The sequence below is a fragment of the Agelaius tricolor genome, unplaced genomic scaffold (genome assembly GCF_023055355.1).
Source record: "Agelaius tricolor isolate 1412-34295 unplaced genomic scaffold, bAgeTri1.0.p SCAF_18, whole genome shotgun sequence".
Taxonomy (NCBI): Eukaryota; Metazoa; Chordata; class Aves; order Passeriformes; family Icteridae; genus Agelaius; species Agelaius tricolor.
In genome coordinates, this window is record NW_027269278.1 from 17,581,721 (window position 1) to 17,608,210 (window position 26,490).

General features: G+C 49.4%; 1 protein-coding gene across 4 annotated transcripts in view; it reads left to right on the forward strand.

The window, feature by feature from the left end:
* The window catches only part of HTR4 (5-hydroxytryptamine receptor 4), a 67,305-nt gene that overhangs the window by 33,088 nt on the left and 7,727 nt on the right, over window positions 1-26,490 (forward strand). For 3 of the 4 annotated variants that reach the window (XR_011681710.1, XM_071443636.1, XM_071443637.1), the window contains exons 4-6: window positions 609-809; window positions 9,102-9,255; window positions 10,095-10,870. Coding sequence is in view for 3 of the 4 variants with exons in the window: in XM_071443636.1 (XP_071299737.1) it covers window positions 609-809; window positions 9,102-9,255; window positions 10,095-10,870 (1,131 nt within the window). In the remaining variant the exon portion in view is untranslated. Of the gene's footprint in view, window positions 1-608; window positions 810-9,101; window positions 9,256-10,094; window positions 10,871-19,095; window positions 19,172-26,490 lie in introns of all 4 variants that reach the window. The other variant, XM_071443639.1, reaches the window with a different exon arrangement.

Below are 26,490 nucleotides of genomic sequence, written 5' to 3' on the forward strand. Positions count from 1 at the left end.
GTGGTTGTGCAGCACCAGCACAACTTAGCAAATGTTGCCCATGATTTGAGGGGGTCACAGGCACAATTCCTGTCTCAAGGCTGCTGCTAACCCTGGGAATTGTCAGCCTAGCCTTAGGAGCAGAGAGAGAGATTTAACAGCCTCTATTCATGCACTGCGTGGGATTTTTAATGGATTTAATTCTATTTTATTGTTGTGATTTAAAAAGTACTCTTCAAGTTAAAATTACAGCTTCAGTCTAGATTATTCTCAGTGCTTTCTGGAAGGATTTTTGCCATTTACAAGTTAAAATAAAATCCCCTTCCTCCACCCCAGAGTCTCCAGTGCAAGCTGTGAGGCTGAGCCACATGCAGAGGCCTGTGAGAATCCATTTGCTCCTCTGGGTGAGCAGAAAGATTTAGGCCAGGAAAATGGTGGATATTCAGCTTTAAAAACCAGGAGCAAGCCAGGGGTGACCATATAAAGTGAGGAGTTTTTAGTGTGATTTTAGTTTTTAGAGAGGAGCTTTTAGTGCGATGGAGCAGATTAACCCCGAATTCAAGCTGGAACCTCTGTCCACGAGTGGAGGCTGCACTGAACCCACCCTAATTTTGTGATCTGCCTTGCAGGAAAATCAAGACCAACTATTTCATCGTGTCCCTGGCCTTTGCTGACCTGCTGGTGTCAGTGCTGGTGATGCCCTTTGGAGCCATGGAGCTGGTTCAGGACAACTGGATCTATGGGGAGATGTTCTGCCTGGTGAGGACCTCCCTGGACGTGCTGCTGACCACAGCATCCATCCTGCACCTCTGCTGCATCTCCCTGGACAGGTACGAGCTGCAGAGGGGCACTGCTGGAAGGCTCTGAGAGCTCTGGGCTATCCTGAGCTGCCAGAGGGCAAAGATGGGAATGGCAGAGCAATAAATCCCTCCCAGGGGCTGATCTGGGAGAGAATCCTGCTGAGGGCAGAGAAATTTGGAATGGGATGAGATTTGTGGGGAGGGCCTGGGTTGTTCTGGGCACAGCTCTGCTGGCAGCACTGGCCAGGTGTGGTTCTGCTCCTCCTTTGGAGGAAAAACACCTCAAATGTGTGCAGAGGTGGGAGCTGAGCTGGGGCAGAGGGAGGGACACCGTGCACAGGGGTTGTTCCAGCAAAGAGACTCCTCTGCTCCCAGGATGAGGGGAACCAACCTCAAACTGCACCAGGGCAGGCTCAGGGTGGGCATCAGCAGGAATTTCCCCATGGAAAGGGGGCTCAGGCCTTGGAGCTGCCCAGGGAGGTTTGGATCCCCATCCCTGGAGGTGTCACCTGGATGTGACACTCAGTGCTCTTGGTGACAAGGTGGGGATTGGGCACGGGTCTTCTCCAGCCTAAATCTCCTGGGAGATCCTAAAACCTTTCCTTTCTTTCAAACTTTTCTTGCCACCTGAAAATAAAGCCCAAAGCCTCGATAATTTATGGTGAGTGATTCTGTTTGACTGCTGTCTGCAGATTTTTTGGGTAAATGGCAGAACTTCTGTAAGAGTTTTTCACAAGATAAACACTCAGTAAAAAACATTTTGGCTATTCTGATAATATTTTTAGAGGTTGGTTTTGGGGTTTTTTTTGAGTTCTGTGTGGAGATTTCAATACTTTTAAAAACTCTGTTGCTTAGTATTGCTAACAGGGCCAAGATAACCATAATTATTCTTGTTATTGTGACAGCTGATATTTAAATATGTGACATTTCAGTACCTTGAGAGTCTGAGTGCAGCCAGACTTCAAAAAAAAGTTGCTTAACCTCTGTATTGATGGGCAGCAGTGCTGTGGGGTGGGAGGCAGGGCAGCAGCAGAGGCAGTTTTGTATCCAGAGAGAAGCTGACATCCAACAGCCACAGCTCCTGTCCTTATCTGCAAGTTTAGATGGCTGGAACACAAATGGGAAGCTCGTTATCTTCAAACCATGGACAAATTGCCACTCTGGGCCAATTACCAGGAAAGCAGATGTTGGGCACCGTGCTCTGGACACGACCTTGCTCTCTGAAATGCTGGAGTTTGATTCTCCAGGCTCTTAATTAAATAGAGAGGGTTGTGGAGAGAAGGGAAAATGGGATTTCAGCCCCAGCTCTGCAGCAGGGGATGAGGAACCTCCTGGGTGGGGGCACAGAAAGGAGGTTCCCCCTTTCTCCTGCCCTCCTGGAGAACCCCCCCTGTCCAGAGCTGCTGCTGCTGCCTGTCCCCAGCTGTCCCCAGGATCCTGGGACAGCCTGGCCTTGGGGTTGATGCTTTAGGGACACCCCTCCACCTGAGCCCTTGGCATTAACCTGAATTTCTCTGACATTTTGTAGTTGGTTTGGGGTTGTTTTTTTTCCACAGCAAGGACTGATTGAGAACAGTGTGAAGGGTCCAGAATAGATGAGGAGAAAGGGGTGGATGACCCCAAAAGGGCAGAGCAGGTGGATGAATGAGAGGTTTTTGTGGAGGGAAGGATGACTCAGCCCAGCATCGATCCTCCCTGGGCTGCAGGGGCAGCACTGCTTCCTTCCCAGGACTTAATTCAATTTTTTCAGCTGTTTGCTCTTGTGTTCATTCAGAATTTATGGGAGTGTGCTTCTTCTAGTTGGTAGTTTTTCTGTGATCTATTTCCTGCCTTCTGTTTTATTTCAGGGCATGCAGGTGTGAGTTTCAAGGGTTTTCTGAAGAAAACTGGGTGTTTAATCTAGTCCTAAAGACTCAGTTTGAAAGTCATTCCCTTCAGCATATTCACAAAGTGTTGCTTGAAAAGACTTTTATCTGATAAAGTCTTGTATCTATTTCCACTGCTGCCTCTGGAAAAGGAGGAAAAAAGCTCTGAGGCTTGAATTCTCAAAGGCATTGGAGAAAATCTGGAGAAATCACCACGTAATAAACTGATTTTACTGCTCAGACACAGGGAGAGAAGTACTGCAGACAGCTTCTGCTAGTCTCAGTTGGAAAAGGGATTTTCCAAGGTAGCAAAGGTATCTCAGGGCTCACTGAATCCAAAGTTTGCTGCCACTGCCTTAAGCTTTTTCATCATCTCTTTGATATTCTAATACATTAGAGAGATTTAGCCTTGAAATATTTATTTATTGCATGTTTTATGCATGCATGTCCATCCTTTGTGCCAGTGCAATAAAAAATAATTGCCCTGCAGATAAACAGACCCAGAAGCTCTGATGGAGTCTCCAAATACAGCGAACCTGTCAGGAGAGGCAATTTTCTCCTCCAATATTTGCAGTCCAATTTGCAATGCAATTACTTCTCAAAGTCTTTGGGGGGGTGGAGAAAACAACAGAGAAACAAACAGGTCCCAAATGTCTGTGGGCTGGGGTTTGGATGCACATCTGGAGCTGGAGCATCCTCTGCCTGCCTCCTGCCCCAGCCCAGGAAGGGCCCCCAGGGCTGTGTCCCTGCTCTGTTTGCTGGGGTGTTTCAGACACCTGCACACCACAAACCAGCCCTGAGCGTGTCCTTGGATCCCAAACTGATCCTACACTCAGGCCCAGCCCAAAATCCCTGCTAAGCCAGGCCTAAAGCACGGCAGATGCAGCCGGAGAGTGACAGCTGCTCCTTGTGCTGCTTGCAAACATTAATTACCATTAATGGACAGCAAATTAGCTCAGCCCCATGGGAGAGGTGATGCTGTGAAGCCTCCCAAGCCCTGTGGTGACATCCTGTGACAGCAGCCCTGTCCCTGTGCCTGGGCACGGAGCGTGGCCCTGGGGACACGGGCGGGCACTGCCCTGCTCCCGGGGCTCCAGCCCAGCACTCCCTGCTTGTCCCCTGCCCACGGATCACAGAGGGGCACGAGGGACTGCCCCGTGCCCAAAGGATGCCCAGGCTGTGGCTGGGAGCACAGGGTGTTTGCCCAGCCCTATAGAACATCCCTGCCTGGCCAGGGCACAGGGAGCTTGTTAGTGGGGAGAGTGATTAAACTTTGCCTAGCTGGCAGGAATTACTGGCTACAGCCTGATGAAATGCCCCAAATCCCAGGCTGTAAATTCCTGTGCCTGTCTCACTGGATCTGACGGCTCAGGTGGGAGCACAGGGGCAGCACAGGCAGGGACAGCTGGGGCTGTCCCCAGGGCAGGTGACACAGAGAGGTGACACAGCTGTGGAGCTGTCCCTGCCAGGCAGGACACCAGGCAGGGACTGCAGAACGCAGCTCTGAGAGCACTGAGGAAAATCCCAGAGCAGATGGCCACAGCACAGGCTGAGGGACGCTCTGCCCTTTATTCATCTTTGCAAACCCTCCAGAAATATTTCATTTATTTTGCCACCCTTACTGCCAGCAACCCTCACACACCTCAGCCTCATGGGGACCATCAGGAGCCCCCTCTCTCTCCATTTGGCAACATACATTTGTTTGTGTTCCCTGCTAAATTTATCCAGCTCCAATTAACTGTTCTCTTTAGCATTTTTCTCAGTGTAATTATCTCAACACCAGCAGGCCGTTGTTTTTCTAATAAGAATTTAATTTTGTTAGATATAATCATTTTAGGACATTTTCTTTTTCTGGACCAACGATGCAGAACTTTATTTTCTTTGGCGCAATGAGAGCCCAAAGCTTATATGCTCAGTGGGAAAAAGGAAAATAGAAAGAGCTGTTCTTTCCAAAAAATGTTAAAATCTGGTTATACAGAGGCCAGAACCTGTTTTCACTGAAATATCAGCAACAGCAGTGTTGGATTAATTTCCCAAAGGCGCAAATAAATTGAAATTGTGGCTCCTTAGGTTCATCACTTGGTCAGGGCTCAGCTGGAGACTGTCCCAGTCTGGATTCCCTGAGGGACAAGGACAAGGACAGTGACTTCCCACTGACACTTGCACCCTAACTTTGGGAGAGATCCAGTGGCACCCACAGTTTTCTCATCCTTTTGTCTTCTTTTATCCAGTTTTCCCATCCTTTTGCCTTCTTTTATTCACTTTTCCCATCCTTTTGTCTTCTTTTTTCCAGTTTTCCTATCTTTTGGCTTCTTTTCTCCTAGATGATTTAAGGGGGGTGAAGTATTACTCAGTGTGAGTGCTCAGTGAGCGTTCTGTGGCTCATCCTGGCCCCAGGATGATCCAGCATATGCTCTGTACATCATTTTCCATATGCACATGACACCAAATGCTTCGAAGTGTGGGCCACCCCCAGAGCCAGGCTGTTAATAAGGCTGGGGGTGGATTTGTCTGTCTGTGAGAGCTGAAGAGCTCCTTGCAGGGTGGTGCCTGCAGGCTCCCAGCTCCAAACTGCTCTGCAGACCAGGAGATGCTTTCATTTCCCTCCAGGGGCAGGGAATGATCTCCTGCAGCTCAGTAATTCCATTCCTGCGTGCCCAGCAGGCAGGAAGGAGCAGTGCTGTGGCCAGAGCCTCGGTGGGGCTGCGGCAGGAGCTGAGCACTCCAGGGCAGCTTTGGCACAGCCAGGGGATGGAGGAGGTGTTGGGATACATCAATAATTCCCTGCCATGGCCCACAGCCCCTTGTGCTGCTGGCAGGCAGATCCAGGAGCTGCAGGAACCCTGGAGCTGGGTCCCAGCTGGGACCTTCCAGTGCCTGGGGGAAGATGGAAAAACAGTGCCAGGACAAGGGAATGGTTCCCATTGACAGAGGGCAGGGATAGATGGAATTTGGGAAGGAATTTCTGGCTGGGAGGGTGGGCAGGCCCTGGCACAGGGTGCCCAGAGCAGCTGGGGCTGCCCCTGGATCCCTGGCAGTGCCCAAGGCCAGGCTGGATGGGGTTTGGATCTCCTGGGACAGTGGGAGGTGTCCCTGCCATGGCAGGGCTGGAATTAAATGATCTTTAAGGTCCCTTCCCAAGTCCCTTCCTGTAGTTCAAAGGATTCCTCACCTTCCCTGTGATTCTGTGATTTTTTTTCAGTGGCCATAAGGCCAGAGGAATGATGGATTTCTTCTTTTTAGCCACCTGTGAAATGTTAGCACCTGATTCATTCCTCTGGCAAATGTCTGATAAGGAAAAGGAGCAGTATTTTAATAACCTTTGCTTTATTGGAAGAGCTGCAGCTCTGGGAAAGGATTCCTGTGTTTCCCCTTCAGTGGAGAATGTCATTGCAGAGGAGAGGAGGTTTCACATCAGCTGCTCTGCTGTGGGGAACAGGGAAGTGAACATTTGCAAGGAGCTTGACTGATAATAGAGAGAATTAATATTTAATTGTGCCTGGACATGGTATTAATCATGTGTATGTGTTGCACTGTATGTTCATCCATCACGCTGCCACAGCAGCAGGTGGCAGACGTTCCTTGGGAGCCCAGGAGAGCAGCTCTGCTTGGAATGGAGCAGGAGAACAGAGCATGTCTTCATTCCACCTCTGACTAAGGCTATTGACAAGCTCACAGATATAATTACTTTTCTCCCAGGGAATAAATAGCTGTTAAAATGCTCAGGCCACCACATCCATCAAACCAGCAGCTCCTGCACCAGCTGTGACTTCCAGGCCTTCTGGTGGCACCCACAGGTGTCTGACATCTGATTTCCAGGGTGGAAACCCTGCTGGGCTCTGAGGAGTGGGTGCTGTGCTCCTCTGCCTCCCTCCCCATCACACAATTGTCACCCACACCCTGCTCAGGGCACTTTGTCACCCAAAACAGTGACAGGAGGAGCCCAGCTGGGCTGCCTGAGCACGGGGGAAATTCTGGTAGCAGCCAAAGTGAAATAAAATAAAATCTTCTGACGCGAAAGTGGAGGAAAATTGCTGCTGAATCACTGGGAGGGAAGAAATATGAGAGCTTAAGGTGTCATTTTTACAGGCATAATTTTTACTCTAATGGCCTTTAATAGCAGGAACAATTCAGTGTAGTTCTTTCAGCTGCAGCAGAGAGAGGAGCAGAGAAATGTGATCACTCAAACTGCTGGCAAGAATTGTTTTCCTGCTGCAGTTAATTATCAGTGTACAGTGCTTTTCTCTTCCTGTTTGCTTATCCAACTTGTCAAAGGCTGGCTGCTGGCTTGGCTGGTTTTATCCTTTCATTTATTGGATTTCTTCTTTTGCCCTTTCTGCAAAGAAATGGAGTCTCTTGTGCTTTGCCTTTGATGCCTTTGATGTCCAGCACTTCCAGTGGGTGACTTTGAGATAAGAAACAATGAAATAGTTTAAATGTATTTTTTAATATAGATCCTTTGTGTTGAGAGTCAGAGGAGCAGCTCTGAAGCTCCCTCTGCCCCAGTGAACCTCCCAAAATTCCTGTTGGAATTCCAAGGTCATTTCCTGGGCAGGGATCAGCCCCAGGGGAGCTGGAGCTCCACCAGAGGAACATTTCACCCACAGCTCTAAAAGAGCAGCTCCTGGCAAATCCTATTTTTTGGAAGTGCAGATTTCCAGAGGAACAGGCTGATTTTTCATGCACACAGGAAACCAGAGGAGAACAGAGGAATTATCAAATTGCAGGAGCTGAATGCCTGTTTCAGCATTTTTCCCCTGTGACATTTTGAATCTTGTTTCAAAGAGACTTTTAAGAAATGTTTTCTTTTGACACTTTGATATTATTTCAAGCCTCTGTGTGGAATATATCATCTGATTTTATCAAAATAAAGCAATTCAGTTGACTCCACATGACTTTAAAAAAAAAAAGCCTTAGGAAAAAATGGAAATTCTTATATTTTTGTGCCTGTTTAGGACAAAGCTCTTGGTTCCCACTCAAATCATGGTGAAATAAATGCACAGCTCGAAGAGCAGCTCTTTAATACACACATGTGTCCTTGCTAATTTAATTCCTCTAATTCACAGTTCTGCTGCCCTCATAAAACTTTTTTACAGAATCTGCTGAAATCCAAAAATCTAAAGAGCAAAAAAATATTTTATTGGGAACCTGAGACTGATTGTCTGGTCAGGACCAGTGAAAGTCTGCAATTGGATATTTGCTGATCTGGTCTTCTTAGGAATAAATAATAATTTCAGAGCCAGAGATTTCCAGCTTTAGGTTTGCTACCCCTTCCTGATGGAGAGATCCACCTGCATGGAGTAATGGATGCACATCTGGCACAGGGATCAAACAAACAGAAAATTTGATTTTTTATCTCTTTGAGAAGATATTTTTAGGTCATAACTGTTTTAGGGGCAGGGAGCTGTTGTACTTGGGATATTTGGAATGGATCAGGAGGAGGGAGGAGAGTTCAGGGCACATCCCCTTGATGGTGCAAAGACACCTTTGCCCTGTCCTTGGGAAGGTTAAAGCCCAGCTGGAAAAGAGGTGAATTCCTGGGAAATGGAAGAACACACCTCATTTTACTGCCAGTTTCACAGCTTTGGGACAATTTGTTAATTTGTGCTAACAGCTTTTGCAGCCTTGTCAAAATAAATGCCCAGTGCAGGAAATTCAGCTAAGGCTGCCTGGAGGGAAGGGATGTTCCTTGGAGGGTGGGGACATCCTCAGTGCAGAGGATATGGAATATGAAATTCCATATTACTGAATATGGAATTTCTCCCTTGCCCTGCCACCTCAGACAGCCCACAGCATTTACCTGGGCCTCATTCTCCTTGGAAAGCAGAAAACTCTGCCTTTTCTTTACCAGCCACTGTAAAACCTGGGGAAATGTCCCAAGTTCCTGTGTGAGGGGCCCCATGGAAGCAGGATACAGACCCCTGTTTTCCCTCTGGTTTGAAAGGCAGCTGGAGAAAGGGCTTGACAGTTTAATTTTTAGAAGGTCTGGAAGTCTCTTCTTACTGTTTCTGTGCTGGTTTTGGGTTGTATACAGGTAGGAATCTTCTAAGAGAAAAGCTTTATCAAATCAGGGCTTAGGTCTGTTACTTTTCTAAGTACAGCTAAGCAGCTAGCTAAGTTCCATGCAAAATATTCTTGAAAATGAAAGTCAGTTAACACAAGTTCATCTTTTGAAGAAAACCAGTTTGCACCTTTAATAACAAAAGATCTGTCCCATGAGAACCCGCAAAGAAAACATATAAACACCTGTGAATAGAAAAAATCTTAAATGTACACACAAAACCACCTTCTAACCAATGAACCGAGCAGCAGGAAAACTCCCAGCTAATTGGGGTTGAACACAAAGTCTGTGAAAACTACAGAAAAATGAATAAAGAATAAAAAATAACGAATAGGGAATAAAGAATTGGCTTTTCTGCATGAAGAGCCTGCTTTCTGACCCATTTTTGCCCTGCAGGTACTATGCCATCTGCTGCCAGCCCCTGGTGTACAGGAACAAGATGACCCCGCTGCGCATCGCGCTGATGCTGGGGGGCTGCTGGGTGATCCCGACCTTCATCTCCTTCCTCCCCATCATGCAGGGCTGGAACAGCATTGGCATCATTGATCTGGTGAGTAGCCGAGCAGGGACACCAGTCCAGTGTGCTGGGTGGGTGCTGGGTGTTCTCTAAAAAGCAATTTTCAGGGAAAGGGGAAGAGAAGGAGAAACTTCTTGTTGCCAGTGCAGAGGGGCTGCTGAATTTCTGGAGGGATCTTTAAGGGGGGTTGAGGTGGCTCTGTCCTGGAAGGACTGGCACAAGGACAGGGGTGGCCTGGGAGAGGATTTTAGCCACATTCACTCTCAGTTCAGTGAGGAGTCCTTGGAAAAGAGGCCAAGCCCAGCTGGCTCCTGACAGCACCTCAGGAGTCCTTGGCCCCCTCGGCTTTTGCAGTTCTCATTTAAATGAGGCAGAATTATTCTCTTGGTAGAATACACGAGAGTTTGTAGTGCCAGGACAAGGGAGTGGCTGCACACTGCAGAGGGCAGGGTTGGATGGGATATTAGGAAAAAATCCTTCCATGGAAGGTGGTGAGGCCCTGGCAGAGGTTGCCCAGGAGGTTGTGGATGTGTCCAAGGATGGCTGGATGGGGCTTGGAGCAACCTGGTCTAGTGGAAGATGTCCCTGTCCATGACAGGGGATGACACAAGATGATTTTTAAGGTCCCTCCCTGTTAGGGTCCTGGATGCTGAGAATTTTAGACTTTCTGGGTTGACAGACTCTGACTCCCAAGAGAGCACGACATTTGACCTGAGGCCATAGAGAAAGCTTCCTAAATTGATTGATAGCATTGAGATTATGACCATGCAGTTGACACCTCCCAACCCAACCCAACCCAACCCAACCCAACCTGTTCTCTGATTCCCACTTCTCCCCTCCTTCCTTGCCTCACCCTCCCCTCCGCACCCCAGATCCAGCAAAGGCAGTTCAACAAGGCCTCCAACTCCACCTACTGCATCTTCATGGTCAACAAGCCCTACGCCATCACCTGCTCCGTGGTGGCCTTCTACATCCCCTTCCTGCTGATGGTGCTGGCCTACCACCGCATCTACGTGACGGCGCGGGCGCACGCGCGGCAGATCCGCCTGCTGCAGCGCGCGGGGAACCCGGCCGAGCCCCGCCAGGAACCACGGCAGAGCCTTCAGGAGACGCATCAGGGCCCTCAGGAGCCACAGCAGGGCCAACACCCCCAGGAACCACATCAGGGCCCTCAGGAACCACGGCAGGGCCCCCAGGAGCCACGGCAGAGCCTTCAGGAACCATGGCGGGGCCTTCACGAAGCACAGCAACACCCCCAGGAGCCACATCAGGGCCCTCAGGAGCCACGGCAGCACCCCCCTGACCAGCACAGCAGCCACCGCATGAAAACGGAGACCAAAGCTGCCAAGACCCTGTGCATCATCATGGGCTGCTTCTGCCTCTGCTGGGCCCCCTTCTTTGTCACCAACATCGTGGATCCTTTCATTAACTACACGGTGCCCGGCAAGCTGTGGACGGCCTTCCTGTGGCTGGGCTACATCAACTCGGGCTTGAACCCTTTCCTCTACGCCTTCCTCAACAAGGCTTTCAGACGTGCCTTCCTCATCATCCTCTGCTGTGGTGACGAGCGCTACCGAAGGCCTTCCATCCTGGGCCAGACCGTGCCCTGCTCCACCACCACCATCAACGGCTCCACGCACGTGCTGAGGTGAGTCTGCCTTCAGAGGCTGCCTAGAAGGCCACCTAGGCTACAGGGTGACAGGAATAGAGGTTTATTAAAAAGCCCTTCACAGGATCCACCTTGGGCAGTGCCAGAGCCCGGCCGTGGCTCCACCCCAGATGGATCCTGGCCACGAGTTCTCACACTTTGATAAGTTTGGGTGCATTTCCATGCTGGCTTCATTGTCCAATTCCAGCTCCAGGTGATGCAGTCCCACCCTCCCAGGTTGCTCCCCTCCATTCCCTGTTGTTTGCACTTTTGGGCTGAAGCTGCAGCGGTGTCCTTGGTTCTGGGGCTGGAAAAGGATTGTTCTGTGGGACTGAGCTGTGAGGAGAACCTGCTGACACTTGATATGAAATTTGGAGTTCTGTACCAGTGCAGTGCAGAGTCTGGAAAATATGAAAGCTCAAACTGAAGGCATCAGCCCAGGGCTGCCCAGAGCCTGCAGCCACCAGCAAGAGGAGTTTGTACAGGACTTTCATTTTGAATATCTTGGTGGTGTCAGTGCTTAGAAAAGGATGGGGCAAAAACAATCCTGAGGTGCTCAGCCAGGGTTTGTAGGAAGCAGGTGTGGGCAGTTCCTCCAGAGGTGTGCCCAGAAAGAGCTGGGAGGATGCAGAAGTTGTGTGTGAATTTGGGCATCATTTGGTCTGAAGGGAACAACTTGACCCTGTGGATGCTGCCTGCTGCATCTCCTTTAGGAAAGGGACCAAGAGTTTCTGCAAATGGGGAGGTTGTGGCAGTGGGATTTTACAGCTGCTTGTTGTCCCCTGGCAGGGAGAACAGTGGCAAGAAGAACAGACCTTGTGCTGAACTCAGCTATGACAAAAGTTAGCACAAAAATGAACTGTAAATAGGTGGGGATTTCTGGGTGTTCAGGGCTCTGTGCAACACCAGGCTGAAAAAGCCAAAATCATCTGAAAAATGCTGTGCTCCCCTTGAAACAGAGTGTTTGCATTTCTTCTGTCACCAGTAGCTATTTATTCAACACAAACCAACAAACTCCTGCCTCCATGAATCATTGAACTCTTGTACAGCACAAGTGGATGGGGAGCCAGGTCAGCATTGCTGGAATTCCTGGATAAAACAAGTTGTGGAATTTTGCCATAGCAAAGAAGATGACTTTGGGTGAAATGTATTTGAGCAGTGATCAGAGCAGACAAACTCTGGCACATCTGGGTCAGGGGGGTCACTCTGCTCTGTTCCCTTTTCCTCTCAGAAGTGCTCAGAGCCCTGCATTGCTCTCTTCAGGGAAAGCTCTGGTGAGAGGTTTATTTACCACTCCTTTTCCACCGCTGAGAGGCCTTCTCCAAATGTCAATAGGATTTCTCCAAGGGAAAACACTTCCTGATTTTTCTCTTGAATGAGCCAAGAGAAACAAAGTGGGGAAAAGCAGAAATGAGCACCTGGGGGGGTTGGAACTGCAGTGAGCCCCAGTGCTCCCTGCTGCCCCTGGAACCAGAGTGCAGCAGCTCAGGCTCCAGTTTTTAGAGGTTTAACAGCTCCGTGGATCCAGTGGAATAAAAAGAAATCCCTGGTGGTAGGAAAGTGGCCAGAGCTGCTGTGGAGCAAAAGGATGAGTGATCACAGAATCCTGGAACCATAGAACGGTTTGTGTGGGTGTTTGAATGGTTTGTGGTGGTTTTTTGAATGGTTTGTGATGTTTTTGAATGGTTTGTGGTGGTTTTTGAATGGTTGTGGTGGTTTTTGAATGGTTTGTGATGTTTTTGAATGGTTTCTGGTGGTTTTTTTTGAATGGTTTGTGATGTTTTTGAATGGTTTGTGGTGGTTTTTGAATGGTTTGTGGTGGTTTTTGAATGGTTTGTGATGTTTTTGAATGGTTTGTGGTGGCTTTTGAATGGTTTGTGATGTTTTTGAATGGTTTGTGATGTTTTTGAATGGCTTGTGGTGGCTTTTGAATGGTTTGTGATGTTTTTGAATGGTTTGTGGTGGTTTTTTGAATGGTTGTGGTGGTTTTTGAATGGTTTGTGGTGGTATTTTGAATGGTTTGTGGTGGTTTTTTTGAATGGTTTGTGATGTTTTTGAATGGTTTGTGGTGGTTTTTTGAATGGTTTGTGGTGGTTTTTTGAATGGTTTGTGATGTTTTTGAATGGTTTGTGGTGGTTTTTGAATGGTTTGTGATGTTTTTGAATGGTTTGTGGTGGTTTTTTTGAATGGTTTGTGGTGGTTTTTGAATGGTTTGTGATGTTTTTGAATGGTTTGTGATGTTTTTGAATGGTTTGTGATGTGTGGCTCTCAGCCAGGGTTCCCCCACAGCACAGGTGTGCTGGGGGTGCAGCAGTGATCCCACACCAGCTGAGAGGGTGGGATTTCACTGAGGGTGGGATTTCATGGGCTCCAACTGTGGCTCAGCTCAGGAAATGCAGAGGTTGTCCCTCAGAGCTGCTCCTGGTGCACCCAGCAGGTCTCTCAGGATCTGGGCTGACAGGTAAAATATCTCCTCCTGTTCTTTATCCTTCTCTGGGCACTCAGGCAGGTGAAGAGCCCATGGAGCTTCCCAAGGCTGTGCTGGGGGCTGGAAAGGGTTGAAATTCCTGGGGATTTTAATGATCCTGCAAGATGAGTCAGAGCTCTGAGAGGTTCTGTCTCCTTCAGGACAAGTTCATGGACCCCAGGTGGATGTTTTGGGCTCCCCATGTTCCCCAGACTCCCTGGTTCACACTGGATTTGCCCTGGGCATTTTTGGGGGTATTTTGGAGGCAAGTGTGGAGTTTTTGTGCTGTTGGCACCTGCAGAGCCCTGGGGTCTGTGTTGCCCCTTCTCCAGCAGTTCCTTTGTTCATGGAATCATCAGGGAGGAGTTTTCCCCCTTGCCAAGGTGCTGATAAAGCACATTCCCACTAAATTCTTTTATTGGAAATGCCTGAGCAAAAGCCTGAGAGACACAGCAAACGATGAGCATTTAAAAATGGTGGGTTCAGTGGTATTTCATTTGTTTTGCCCAGGGCAGGGCAGCCAGAGGTTGCTCAAGATGTGTTTTTCACTCCAGAGGTTTCAGTTCAGGGATCAGCTCCCTGTGCCAGCAGAAGTGGCTCCAGACCAAGCCCAAGCTGAGGGGATCTGATTGCTGCCTGGAAATGCTAATGTTGTTAAATAGACAAGAGGTAATTTGATTTTCACCTAAATTTCATTAGCTGCCAACCTGGAAAGGAATTCTCTGAAAATATGGGGGATGATTAGACTCAGTTACAACTAAAAAAAGAGTTTTGTCATTTCTTGAAGGAGCTCTCTTAATTTTTTAATGAAGCTTTGCCAATATTTACAACCAAACTTATGTTCCAACTTGCCTGGCGTGGTTTTCCAGCTTGGCATCAGTGCCAGCCTGCACAGTGCCATTCCCTGTGCCTGGGGCTGTCAGGGCACTGTGGCCATCTGAGGTCCCTCAGACAAACTGGGGCTGAGTTAGGGGAGATTTGGGATCTGCTGCAGGGTCCAGGAGCAGAGGAACCCTCGGGTGCAGGACTGTGGGTGTTCCACAAAGCCCAGGTCACCACCCTGTGGCAGAGGAGCCTCCTTGCCCCAAGCCCTGCTCCCCAAAGAGCAGGAACTGCTGAGGCCTCGTCCCAGCTCCAAAAATGCCTCCCCAGAGGGAGCAGAGAGCTTCTGGTGAGAGAAAAGCTTCTTGTGATTGTGCTGAGTGAAATCGAGATGTTTACCTTGTTTCCTACAAAGGAGAGAGGGGATTAGAGTTTTACAATAGCACAGTTTCCTTCAATTTTCGAAAGATAATCTCTTTCAATATGCCTGGATGATGGAAAAAGATATTACAGTGCAGCTGAACCCCTTTTTGTTCTTTGGCCCAACACAAGGTTCGGGATCAGAAGTTCTGCATCAGTTGGTGTCTGGTGGGGAAGCTGAGGCTCTGCAGAGCACCTGGAGCTTTGGGAGGACTGAGATGTAACTCATCTTTGCCTGCTTTAATTGCATGATTTGTGCTTTGTGCAGTGAAGGTGTTGTGGTGGGGCAGGGTCTGCCTTGCAGCTGGAATTAGGGATCCATGGCCAGGGCAGAGCCCTCAGCCCCACATTCCCCACATTCCAACTGCATTTAGATAAACCACAGCCATCCCTCATAATGCAGCACCTATTGAATCCAACTCCCAGCCCTTTGCCTCATTCCAGAGGTCCAAAACAGGATTTAAAACTAATTTTGGTGCCTGAATAAACTCTATTATGGATAGAACTTTGCTCTCCACCTACTCTCCTTCTGCTTCAACTGACCTTTGAATGTGTTGGGCTGCTTCTCTCCAGAGATTAATTTGGTTTATCAGCAAAGTGTTTTCAGACAATGCAAATCAGCATGTGCAAAGAGCTCCACATGCCTTAGGGTTAGAAATTCTATGGAAACCTCAGCAATTATTGTCATGTTCTGTTCCTCCTCGGGGCAGCAGTATCTACAACTCAGAGCTAATTGTGTAAGTGCATTTTAATTTTAGGTTCACTTCTTTGTTATTCTTTTCAATAATTCTCTTACTTTCTGATTGCTGGAGGAGAATTTATTTAAGCATTGTATGCACCACCCCATTGTAAAGTCACAATGTGGAAAAGCTCCCTGTTGCTGTGTTAAAATTGCTTTTAAGGCTTTTGGGAGGTCTGTGGGAGAGAAAACCTTGTTATTCTCGAGATGTTTTGGCCAGAAATTTGGTATTTCCAGGAAGGTGTCGAGGACTTTCAGCACATCTGTTGTGATGTAATTGGTTTTTAACAATTTGCCTTTTTTGGGACCCCTCCCATTACCTGTGGAGCTCACCCACCCGTGAGCCCAGCCCCTGGACAACTCTGAGCATCCTTCCACCTTCAACTTTCCATTTCAAGCCAAGAAATTGGCATTTGAGGGTTTGGTTTGATTCACTTGGCATGGCAGAGGCGATCCTTGCCACCATCTGCTGCTCAGTGCATCTTGAGAGGGTGACCTGGCCTGGGAACTGATGCAGAGCCAGCCTTGCTTTGGGTTTGCCACCAGTAAAGCTGCACTCTTGCTATGGGAATGTGGGAATGAAATCCTGCCCTGCAGATATTCCATCCCTGTTAAACCCAGCTGACTGTGGCTGCTCCTGCAGGAGTTGATGATTTCCAGTGCTCACTTCTGCATTAATCTGCTCTGGGGCTGTGCCAGACCATTGCAGGCACCCAGAACAGAGCGTTTGGAAATGCAGGTAACCAGATTTAGGAGGCACTTTGGGAACTCCCCAGGGACTCCCACCCAGGCCTTCTGCTGGGCTGCCCTTAAATTGGATTGGGAGGCACAGCCACGTTCCAGGCCCGGTCTGAAATGAGTTTTGCACAGTAATCCTTGGGACAGGCTTGGCTCCGTGCCCTTTCCTTGCTCTGGCGGTCCTGGGCTGGAAGCAGGAGCATTGCACGGTTCATCCGGAATTGCTGCTCCCTCCCTCTGCTGCTGTTTCCCCGCAGAGCAGCCAGAATTCCCATCTTGCTTCATTCAGCCTTCCCTGGCAGTGGTTTCGGAGTCAATCACGTCCCGAGTGCGGATTGTGTCTGTCGCTGACAGCCCTTCAGAGATGTTCCTGGGGATCTGGCAGAAGGGTTGTTAATGAGCCTGTTAATTTGTGTCATTCCACTGAGCCATCAAAGCGCTTCGGAACGGCGGAGCGTGTGGCACTAAAGAGCTTTTTGCTTTATCTCTGAAGTGTTTGTGTTATCGTGGAATCCCTGAGGCTGGAAAAGCCCTCCAGGATCGAGTCCAAGCTGTGCCCCATCCCCAGTTTGTCCCCAGCCCAGAGCACTGAGTGCCACCTCCAGGAATTCCTTGGGCACCTCCAGGGATGGGGATCCAAACCTCCCTGGGTACCCCTCCCAATTTTTTTTATACTTTGCCCTGATATGATGTCACAGCCCAAAGATGTGGCATCCACACAGGAGCCTTTTCCTGCTCTGAAATCCTTTTCTCTCTCAAAATGAAGCCTAACAATTCCTTTAACCTCCATGTTGTCCAAGCTCTCAGTCCTGGCAGTGCTTTTTCCATCATTGAAGTGAAGCCACTTCTGGAAAAACACATAAACCTCACTTTAAGTGCAATGTTGAACAATATATTGTGGAGATTTATTTAAGAATTGAAGGAAAAAATATGGATTTATCCCTTTGCAAAGCTACATGAAACAGAGCAGAGCCAAACAGGCAAACTCAAGAAAAAAATCAAGAAACTGGTCATGTCTCACATTAATGTTATCTATGAGTAACTTTATCTCAGATTGATCTGTCAGTGCACAGAAGCAGTCCCACTTTCCACTGATATATTAAAGGCACATTAATGCATTCAGGGAGATTCATGCCCTGTGCTGCTTTTGTGACAGGCTTTTACAGCACCAGAGCTGGTGTTTATTAGCACTGAAAGCACTTCATAACACTTGGAGCCAGCTTTTGAGACAAGAACTGCACAGAGCAGCTGCTCCGCAGGCAGGGAGGCAATCAGGAGTGACACGGCCACAGGTGCTGCCAGGACAGCTTCAAAGAGCTGGAGGGGAGGATGTTTTATCCTGCAGGGGTGTCCCACCCACCTCCCAGGCAGGGAATTGGCTCCTGGGCATCCCTGGAAATCCCTCCCTGGGCACAGCCCTGTTCAGCCTCTGTGGGAGCGAGGGGAAGCAGGCTCTGATCTCTGCTCTGGGACAGGACAGCACCGAGGGAAGGGCTGGGGCTGGATTTTGGGACAGGTTCTTCCCCAGAGGGTGCTGGCACTGCCCAGGGAATGGGACACTGCTCCCAGGGGTGCCCAGGGTGGGATTTTGGGGCTGGGCTGGATGATCCTGTGGGAACTCAGGATATTCCATGGTTCCATTCTGTGAGAGAACCCCATAAAACAGCAGCTCACAGAACTCAGGGAAATGAGCGCTGCACTTCAGTGACAAACCAATTCCTCTGTTTTTGAAAGGATCTTTGTCCTTGATAAATTTTAAAGCAAGCCCATAAAATCCTTTAAAATAAGCTGCAAGCTAAATTAATTTCCTTCAAACCTTCTTTCCCCCTATGCTTGGCTTCACGTGTGTTTGCCTGGGAAGACTTGGCTGTAAAATTGTGTCTGCTCACCTTGGAGCTCTTCTTGTCCCATAATTCATAGTTGGGCACCCAGGCTGCTGGGCTGTCCTGGAGCCCCCTGCCCTCCTCTCCTCCCTCGTGGGCTCTCCTGTTTGCAGGCACAGCACACACAGAGCTCCCAAGCTCCTGTTTCAGACTCAGCCACGCTCAGGGGCAGTTCTACATTATCCTCTCATGGCATAAGGAAAGCTGTTTAACTCTGAGGAATTGTAGATGCCTGAAATTTGATTTCTTCCAGTCCAGGAGTGCTGTTTTATAGGGGAATTTTCTTTTTCTTGTGCACTGTTTCAGGCTCTTGTTGGCTCAGGAGAAAAGTGCAGGATGAGGGAGGGGTTACAGCTGTTTTAGGAGCCCCTGGAATTCCCTGTTGCACTCCAGGGGATTGGTGAGGGACCAGCAGCCCACAGAGGGGGGTTTGAAGCTCATCCTTGCAGGCAGGAATAGATCCAGCCTTGGTAAAGGTGAAGAGGTGACTGCTGTCCCCCTGCACTGCAGACTGAGTCAGGGAGCTCAGCTATTGCCCTCCCATCTGTACCTAAAACCCCAACCCAGCATTTCCAGCACGTTGGAGCTGTCAAAAGACTCCAGGACCACCCAGGCAGGGATCTCCAGCAGCTCTGCACTGCCTCATAAATCAGATTTTTTTAGCAGTGAGCACGGCTGCTAAAATCATGGGGACAAATGAAGTGGCCAAGTTACAGCTCCCTGGAATTTGGTTTAAAGCCAGATGTGGCTTCCTCCAGAGAGGATCCTGAGAGCAGAGGAGTGGTTGGTGCTCATGGAATGGTTGGGAGGAAGGCAGGACCCAGCTCCCAAATCCCTTCCAGAGCTGCAGAGGTTTTGGAAAACAGGCTCGGCAGAGAACTCCTGCCTAAAACCCTATGGGGAGATTCTCTTGAAAAGCAGGATGATTCCCAGAATGGTTTATGGAGAAAAAGACTCCAGCTGGTGGCTCAGGTGGTTCTAGCACTGAAGTCAGGCTCCTTTCAGTGGGAGGTTTGGGGATGTAGCTCTGACTGATGCCATTGACTGCTCAGTGTTTGATGTGGGGCTGTTTCCCAATTAACCAGTGCTGTGTTTTTTCCTTTTTCCCCTTTAACTCCCTCACTGTGTCTGTCTTTGCTCCTTCCTGCACTAAAAGTGGCTGTTCCTCTGTCTCCAAGCTCCTCCTGCTCTTCTGCAGCAGACCAGCTCCTGTCTAGCCATGACCATGCTCTGTAAGTCCCTTCTTTTATTACTGCAGCTCTGTCTGTTCACTGTTTATTGCAACCCTCTATAAACCCTCCCTTATTTATGGCTTAACACTTGTGGGGTGGAGGCAGCAGCCCCAGGGGAATGGGGGTGTCTGGCAGGGCACTGGGAGTGGGCTCCTGGCTGCAGGGCAATGTGGATAACAGGGATTTTCCCTTTGGGATGGTTGTTCTCACTCCAAGCACCAGGCTGCAGCACTGCAGGGTGTCCTCAGTGGGCAGCACACAGAGAAAAGCAGGATACAGAGAGTGGGTTTGGGTATTAGGAAAAATTCTTCCTTGTGAGGGTGGGGAGGCCCTGGATCCCTGGCAGTGTCCAAGACCCGTTTAAAGTTGGTTAAACCTGGCAGCTCAGAGGCTTCCAGGAACAGTCTGGGCTCCTGCCACCATGGAATGCTCCAGGGCCAGGCACTTCCACACATGCAGCTCCAGCAGAGTGGAATAAGTGTGGGATTGGCTTCCTCCTCAAAATGGTTTAGGAACGAGGGCAGGGGAAAGGAGCAGGGCTCACCCCAGGGCTGAGAAATTCCTGGTGGTGACAGGGACAGCCTCCCTGTGTGGGACCTGGCCTGACAAGTGACAGGGACTGAGAGGACACAGGGAATGCCCCTCTCCCTTCAGTGCCACACCCCACAGCAGCTGCAGCATCCCCAGGTACCCATCCCTCCACCCTGCCCCAAATCCTGGGCGCACTGCACAGCTCCCTCTGAACCTGCATTAGCCCAACAGATCTGGGGCAGGCAGGGGCTTCCCTCTCCTTTTCCCTTCAGTGCTTTTGTTTATTCCTCATCAGGCACACAGATTTCAGCAGTTCCCTTCCAGCAGCAGAGCTCAGGGCAGTTTCTGTTCCTCCACCTGGAAGTTTCCCCAGGGAGGTTCCCTGGGAGGGCTGGGCACAGGGGAGGCAGAGCTGAGCTCAGGCTGCAATCTGCTCCCTGGAGCTGCTCTGCAGAGCACCCAGCACTGGGGGAGAGCTGCCACCATCCCTCCCAGGCCTGCAGGAGACAGAGAGTCATGGAATGCTCTGGAAGGGACCTCAGGACTCCCCTCTCCCACCCCCTGCCATGGGCACCTTCCCCCCTCCCAGGTTATTCCAAGCCCTGTCCAGCCTGGCCTGGGACACTTCAGGATTCCTCACATTTTGGGATCTAAGGCTCCACTGAGCACTCCAAGGTCTCCATTGAAGCTGCACCCAGCTGTTATTCCCTCAGTCCTTTGTGCCAGGTGTCTGTGAAATGTCCTCTGTGAGTGTCTCTGTGCGCTCCCACCCCTCTGGAAGCATCCCTGTGTCCATCCCTTTGTTGTGATCCATCTTGGCTGCAATTTTCCCAAAAATCTGTGCTGGAGAGAGGCTGCAGGTGTGCTCTGCTGGGTGTGCTGCTCTCTCTGCTCTCCAGGGGAGTTGTTGCCTCTGTCTGGAACAATCCAAGCTGAGCTGCTGCCAAACCCTGTGACCCTTGGACATAACACCTCTCTCCTGGTTCTGCTGGGCACAGGGAGGAAAATCTTGATTTTCCATCATATCTATGCAAAGTAGTTACAAAACCTTCCCCGTCTGGTCTGGTAGGAATTTACACTTCCCTGGTCAAAGTGACAAATACCTCCCTCAAGGTCAGGACAGCAGCAAAATTATTCAGACTCAGGAAGCAGCAAGGAAAAAGAACAAAAAAAAATCAAAATGCCCTGGGAAAAGGTGCCCTGGGCAGCTCCTTCCATGCTCTGGGCCAATTTTCCTTGGTCTGAAGACAGAACTGGGGTGAGAAAACTGCTTCTTGTTCTTCTGCTCCTCTCTTTGTCCTTGTTTATATCCCCCAGTTGATTTTGTCACAGCTGTTATTGATGAGATCCTCGGTGAGGCTGCACAAAAGTTATTGGAGATTGTGCTGGGGTTTTTTTGAGGCTTAGAAGCACTGAGAGAGAAGTTGTCAGTGCCTGTTGTAGGAGCACAGCTGATTGAAACACCTCAGGCATCAGAAAAAGTGCTTTCAACTTGTAACTCAAACCTTTCCCCACAATGGTCCTTGGAGGCTGCAGGATGTGCCTGGAAGGAGAAGGAAAAGCTCCTTTTTGTCTTTTTCCCTTCATCAACAACCCCTTGGTGTGGTAAGGATGATCCCTGCTGGGAGTTCTGGCTGTTGTGGTACAAGAGAAGCCTTGGAAAGAGGCTTCAGCAGCAGAACCAGGGGCTGCCCAACTTCCCAAAGCATGAATCCTTCAGTTTTGAGGAACAGAACCGATGGGAATACCCAGCCTGGAACAGGCCTCCAGTTGGAAGGGCAGCAAGGATGACCAGTGCTTCACCAGCAGTGTCTCCAGGATGAACTGAGCTGGATTTGGGCACTTTGCTGGGCAGGAGCAGAGGGTGCCTTTTCCCAGCACAAGGAACTCCAGGGCTGGGCAGCAGCTCTGGCTTGGACCCAAAGAGAAGGACAGAAAACTGCCATGGGCAAATGAGGAAAGAGAGGGAGACTTTCCCTTTTTTCCAGTTAAACCCAGGGGAAAGGGGAAGCAGGCAGGTGTGGTGTGTGTGTGTGTGCTCTGTGTTCCAAGGGCACATTCCAGCAGCAGACTGCAGCCAGCACCTCTGAAGGCTTCTTCAGACACCTCACTGGGACCTTTTCCTCAAGGTTTCAGGGACTTGAGCACAAGCTGCTCCTCCATCCTCGCTCCTTCCCCCTGAGGAGCACAAGGAGGAGCAGGGGGGACGGAGCCTCGCGTGGTGCCGATGGCAGCGCCATTTCCAGAGCTATCAACAGTGTCATTGTCATAGCTCTTGGAATGGTTCTGCCATAAGCACTGGACTGCCAGCTGCCGTGCTCGGGAGGGCCCGGCCCACCTGGAATCTCCCTCTGTTGGGATGGAGCCGGTTCCTGAAGGATGGATGGAAGTTGGCCCTCAGAACTTGAGTCTCCAACCATCACCACGCTTTCCTGACCCACAAATCCTGCAGAGATGGCTGATGCATCCACACCTCCCTGCTTGGGCCAAGAAGGAGCAGAAAAGCCATGGAAATGTTGGGAGCAAACCAATCGGGCTCTGCTTGTCTGTCTTTGGGAAGAATTGTACTTCTGCAGTGAGTTTGGGTGCTCAGTGTGCTCATCCTAAGCAGCCCACCCTTGGAAGGTGGTTGTGGAACTCCTGTGCTGCCCTGCAGTTGTGTTCCTGAAGGAATCACAGCTGGGGAGAAGATCCTGTGACAAAATCATCACAAGTGGAGCTGTCAAGCAGAACAGGAGCACCAGGAGCCCCGGGGTCACAGGACAGGCCCTGCCTTTGCTGCCTTTGTCCTTGCTCCAAGAGTTGCCCTGCAGGGTTCTGTGTTTTGCAGGGTTCTGTGTTTTGCCATGCCAGGTTCTTTTGGGCAGAGGAGAGGAGGAGGCTCAGCAGCTCCAGGCCCTGCTGGGCACAGAAATCAGCGTGGCTGTGCCAGGGTCCCAGGAGGTGCTGGGGAAGGGAATTCCCACCAAGCCCTGGCAAACAGGGACCATTCCCTGCTGGAATTCCCATTCCATGGCAGCTGATCCCTGCTGGGGGCTGGCTCAGGCTGTGGCTGTGCAGAGAGGGGCCAGGGCACAGAGGGTAAAGCTTTTGGAACAGGAACCAGCTGTAAATTCTTGAGCAATCCCAGATCTCCCATGAGTCTGATTCCTGCTCCAGAAGATCCCACAGGGATCTGAGAGCCCCAGCAAGGGTAAATGTGTCTCTGGCTCAAGGTGTGCAGTATCAGGGGTGGATTCTGGTCACTGAAGAGTCCAGGCATTTGTGACAAACCCACAGTTTACCTGGCCAACCCTCTGGAGACATTCTAAGAACTAATTAATTCTTTCAGCTTCTGGATTAAACTCTTGTGCAAAACATCCCATCAAACAGAGACCATTATATGGTGTGTTAGTGTAATTAAATAAAGAGAGAACTGAGCTCCAGAGATGCCCACAACACTTAATTAAGATTAATTAAGCAACATGAATTACAGCTGGAGAGGATGAAAGGGAGCAATTCAGAACTGGCTCAGCAAAGGGGTGGGATGCTGGGTTCATAAATTGTTTTTCAGAAGCCAAGTTGATTCCAAGGGGTTGGGTTTAGCCCTAGAGCAGCCCCAATCTCCTGGCCAAACACGGGATCCCTGTGCAGCTGGAGCAGTGAAGGCCTGGATTTCTGGAGGCTCTGTAGCACAGATAAAGCTCTGCCAAAATAAACACAAATTTCCTTCACTTCCTCTCTGAGGCAGCAGCGTGATCTTCATTCCTTGGAATCAGAGAATCCCAGAATGGTTTGGATTGAAAGGGACCTTAAACCCCATACAGTTCCAACCCCAAAACACCTCCCAGTGTCCCAGGCTGCTCCCAGCCCCAGTGTCCAGCCTGGCCTTGGGCACTCCAGGGATCCAGGGGCAGCCCCAGCTGCTCTGGGCACCCTCACAAGGAATTCCCCCCCAATATCGAGCCTAAACCTAAAATGGTTTGAAGCCATTTGCTAAATTATTGGGCAAAGCACATCTTTGGTTGCCTCAACATAACACAAAGAATTGTGCTACAAAATTGGCTTTATTTTGTGAGACCAGCTATTGCTGTAGGAGAGCCCAAACTTTAGTCAGTTACACTGGAAACTTGATGGGTGAAAAGCAATTTTCTGTTCCATTTACCACATGTATCACTGCTTTGCTTTTCCTCAGGAAGGAGCAGACATAAATCTGAGCAGATTTTATTTACCAAAGCAGGGACTAGGGCAGAGATTTATGGACTGTGTCATTTCCTCTGGAGCAGAAAATAGACAGGCCCAGGGGCAACCAAGGGATGGCACAACCTTCAGAAGTTTGAACTTGTTTGTTTGCTCTGCACAGCAAATTTGGTGGCAGTGTATAAAGAATTGGACAGGTGGGGTCTCACAGGTGAAAGACACTCAGATCTGCAGAAGGACCAGAAGAAAGCACAAAATATCAGAAATAACCTGGTGTAAGCAGCAGGGATGTGGAAATAAAGGGTTTACACACACAGGTGTTTTGATGGCCTTGGTTGCCTCCTGCTGTGCTCAAAATCAATTCATTGATCAGTGGAACTCTTCATGTCCTGTCCCAATCTGCAGGGAATTTCTCTAAGGAATGATCTCCAGAGGAGCTGCTGAGAGCTGCTTTTACTCCGAGCAAAAGAAAACCCCAAACCCATCAGAGAATAAATAAATATCTGCTTGTTTATGGTCCCTTGTTTTTTGTGTTCCCCTCATCCTCCCCACAAACAAGCTGTGCCTCATATTCAGCTTTCTGTGCCTCCTTGCCCTGGACAGGGCACATTCAAATGCTGAATTTTCTTTTGGGCACCTTCAGGAGATTTGAGGCTCTGCTCTTTAGGATGCTCAGAGGAAAAAAAAAAAAAAGGTTTTCCTCAGGTTTTTGTTCCAGAGAGGTTCAGAGGGTCCCTGAAACCCCAGAGGGAGCAGGGCCTGGCCCCACTGCACAGATCCTCACGGGATTAATTTGAATAAAACCCCAGGAGCAGCTCCTGGAGAGCCTGAGGTGGGATAACAGCAGCAGCACAGGAGCTTTGGGGACTCAGCAGCCTCTGAATCACAGCAAGATGAGGCAGCAGCTCCTGCCCCCCTCCTGCAGAGGATCTGCCCCTGCTGGGAGAGAGCTCCTGGCAGGGAAGGGGATGAGCCAGGGCAGCATCATCCTTCCTGAGGAACAGGGGAAGGAACACAGCCCAGGCAAGCTGTGCTCCTTGGCTGGGAACCTGCACAGCCTGAAACCGGAGAAACTGCCCAGGGAAGGAGCCAGGGAATTCATTGGGAGCCTGAAATCCCAGCCTGCACTCAAAACCAGGGCTGTGCAGGGAGGATCTGGAGATTTTGTTCAAATTCAGCACCCACTGCCAATGTCCCCATCTGTGGTGTGACATTTAATCCTGATAAAAGGCTCACAGAGGATGAGGAGTGGGGAGCACAGCTCACAATTAATTAATATTGTTCACCAGCTCAGGGATGAAGCTGTACAAATTCACACCCAGTGGGTTGTAAGGGAGAAAGTCCAAAGCCAGGAATGTGCTAATTTAATCACACCATAGAATTATTAATTGGAAAATCTGGATACAGAAGGAAAGGGGAGAAGAAACTCCCACTGAACACAACACAGTGGAACCTGGTGTTTGCTCTCTCAGCAGGATGGAGACCTGAGGAAAGGCAGCCAAATAAACTTCAGTTAAAGTTGGGATAAGATTGATACAGAAGATTTACTGAGCTTAACCTACAACAGGTCCTAGTTGAGAAGTTAAAGGCATCACAAGGTTATTTATTATTAATTTTAAATTGGTTTTTTTTCCTTATTAAATTTAACAGGTTTTAATTGACTATTATTTAACTGGTATTTTGTTATTTAATTTTTATTTCATTACTCCGTTACAAGAAAATCTAATTTTCAGCCCTTAAATTAAAGACCTTAAGGTAAGCACAGCTTCCCAGCACCACCTTGGGGCTGTACAGAAGTTCCCAGGACACAAAACTGTGGATCTGGCAGGACAAAAGGCAGGGAGGGCTGGGTTATCCATTCCCTGGGGAGCAGAACTCTCCCCTCAGCCTGGAGGGTGGGAGGGAGACCCAGCTGCTCTGGGGGAGTTGGTGCCATTTGCTCCTGAGCAGCCCAAAGCAGTGGCAGGAACAATGTGCACATGGCAGCCTTTTGTTATCAAACACATGATGCTGGGCACAAAATCTGCTTTTGACACCTAAAAAAAGCTCTGCTGTTCACACACAAAGTAGGGAAGGAGGGGGAATTGTTTGCCAGATTTCAACGAGCTGTAATTCCATTTTCCACTGGGTATTTCAGGGAGGAAAAGCCACCAATTCCCAGAGGGAGAGGGTTGGTAAATACTGAAAGGGAGGTTTGGATCCCCATCCCTGGAGGTGGCACTCAGAGCTCTGGGCTGGGGACAGGGCACAGCTGGGACTGGCTGGGCTGGGAGGGCTTTTCCAGCCTGAGATTCTGAGATTTTCCCACTGTGGCACATTTAAAACCTGACAAACCCCACGGAACAGCTCCAGGTTTTGCCACTGTTCCACTCCACAGCTTTAACAAATGTCGGTTTTTTGCCAGCAGATAAAAGATGTAATTATGCCAGTGGTGAAACCTCCATTTAAAAAAAAATACATCTTTCTCTTCCATTTGAATATTATTAATTGATCCTGCTTGTGTTTCATTAATTGAAACACTTAAACCCAGCAGCTCCCATCTGGGGGTGGCTGGGAGCTGCTCCTAATGGGCTGCTCTGTGCTTCTGCTGTGTCTGAGCACTTCCAAGT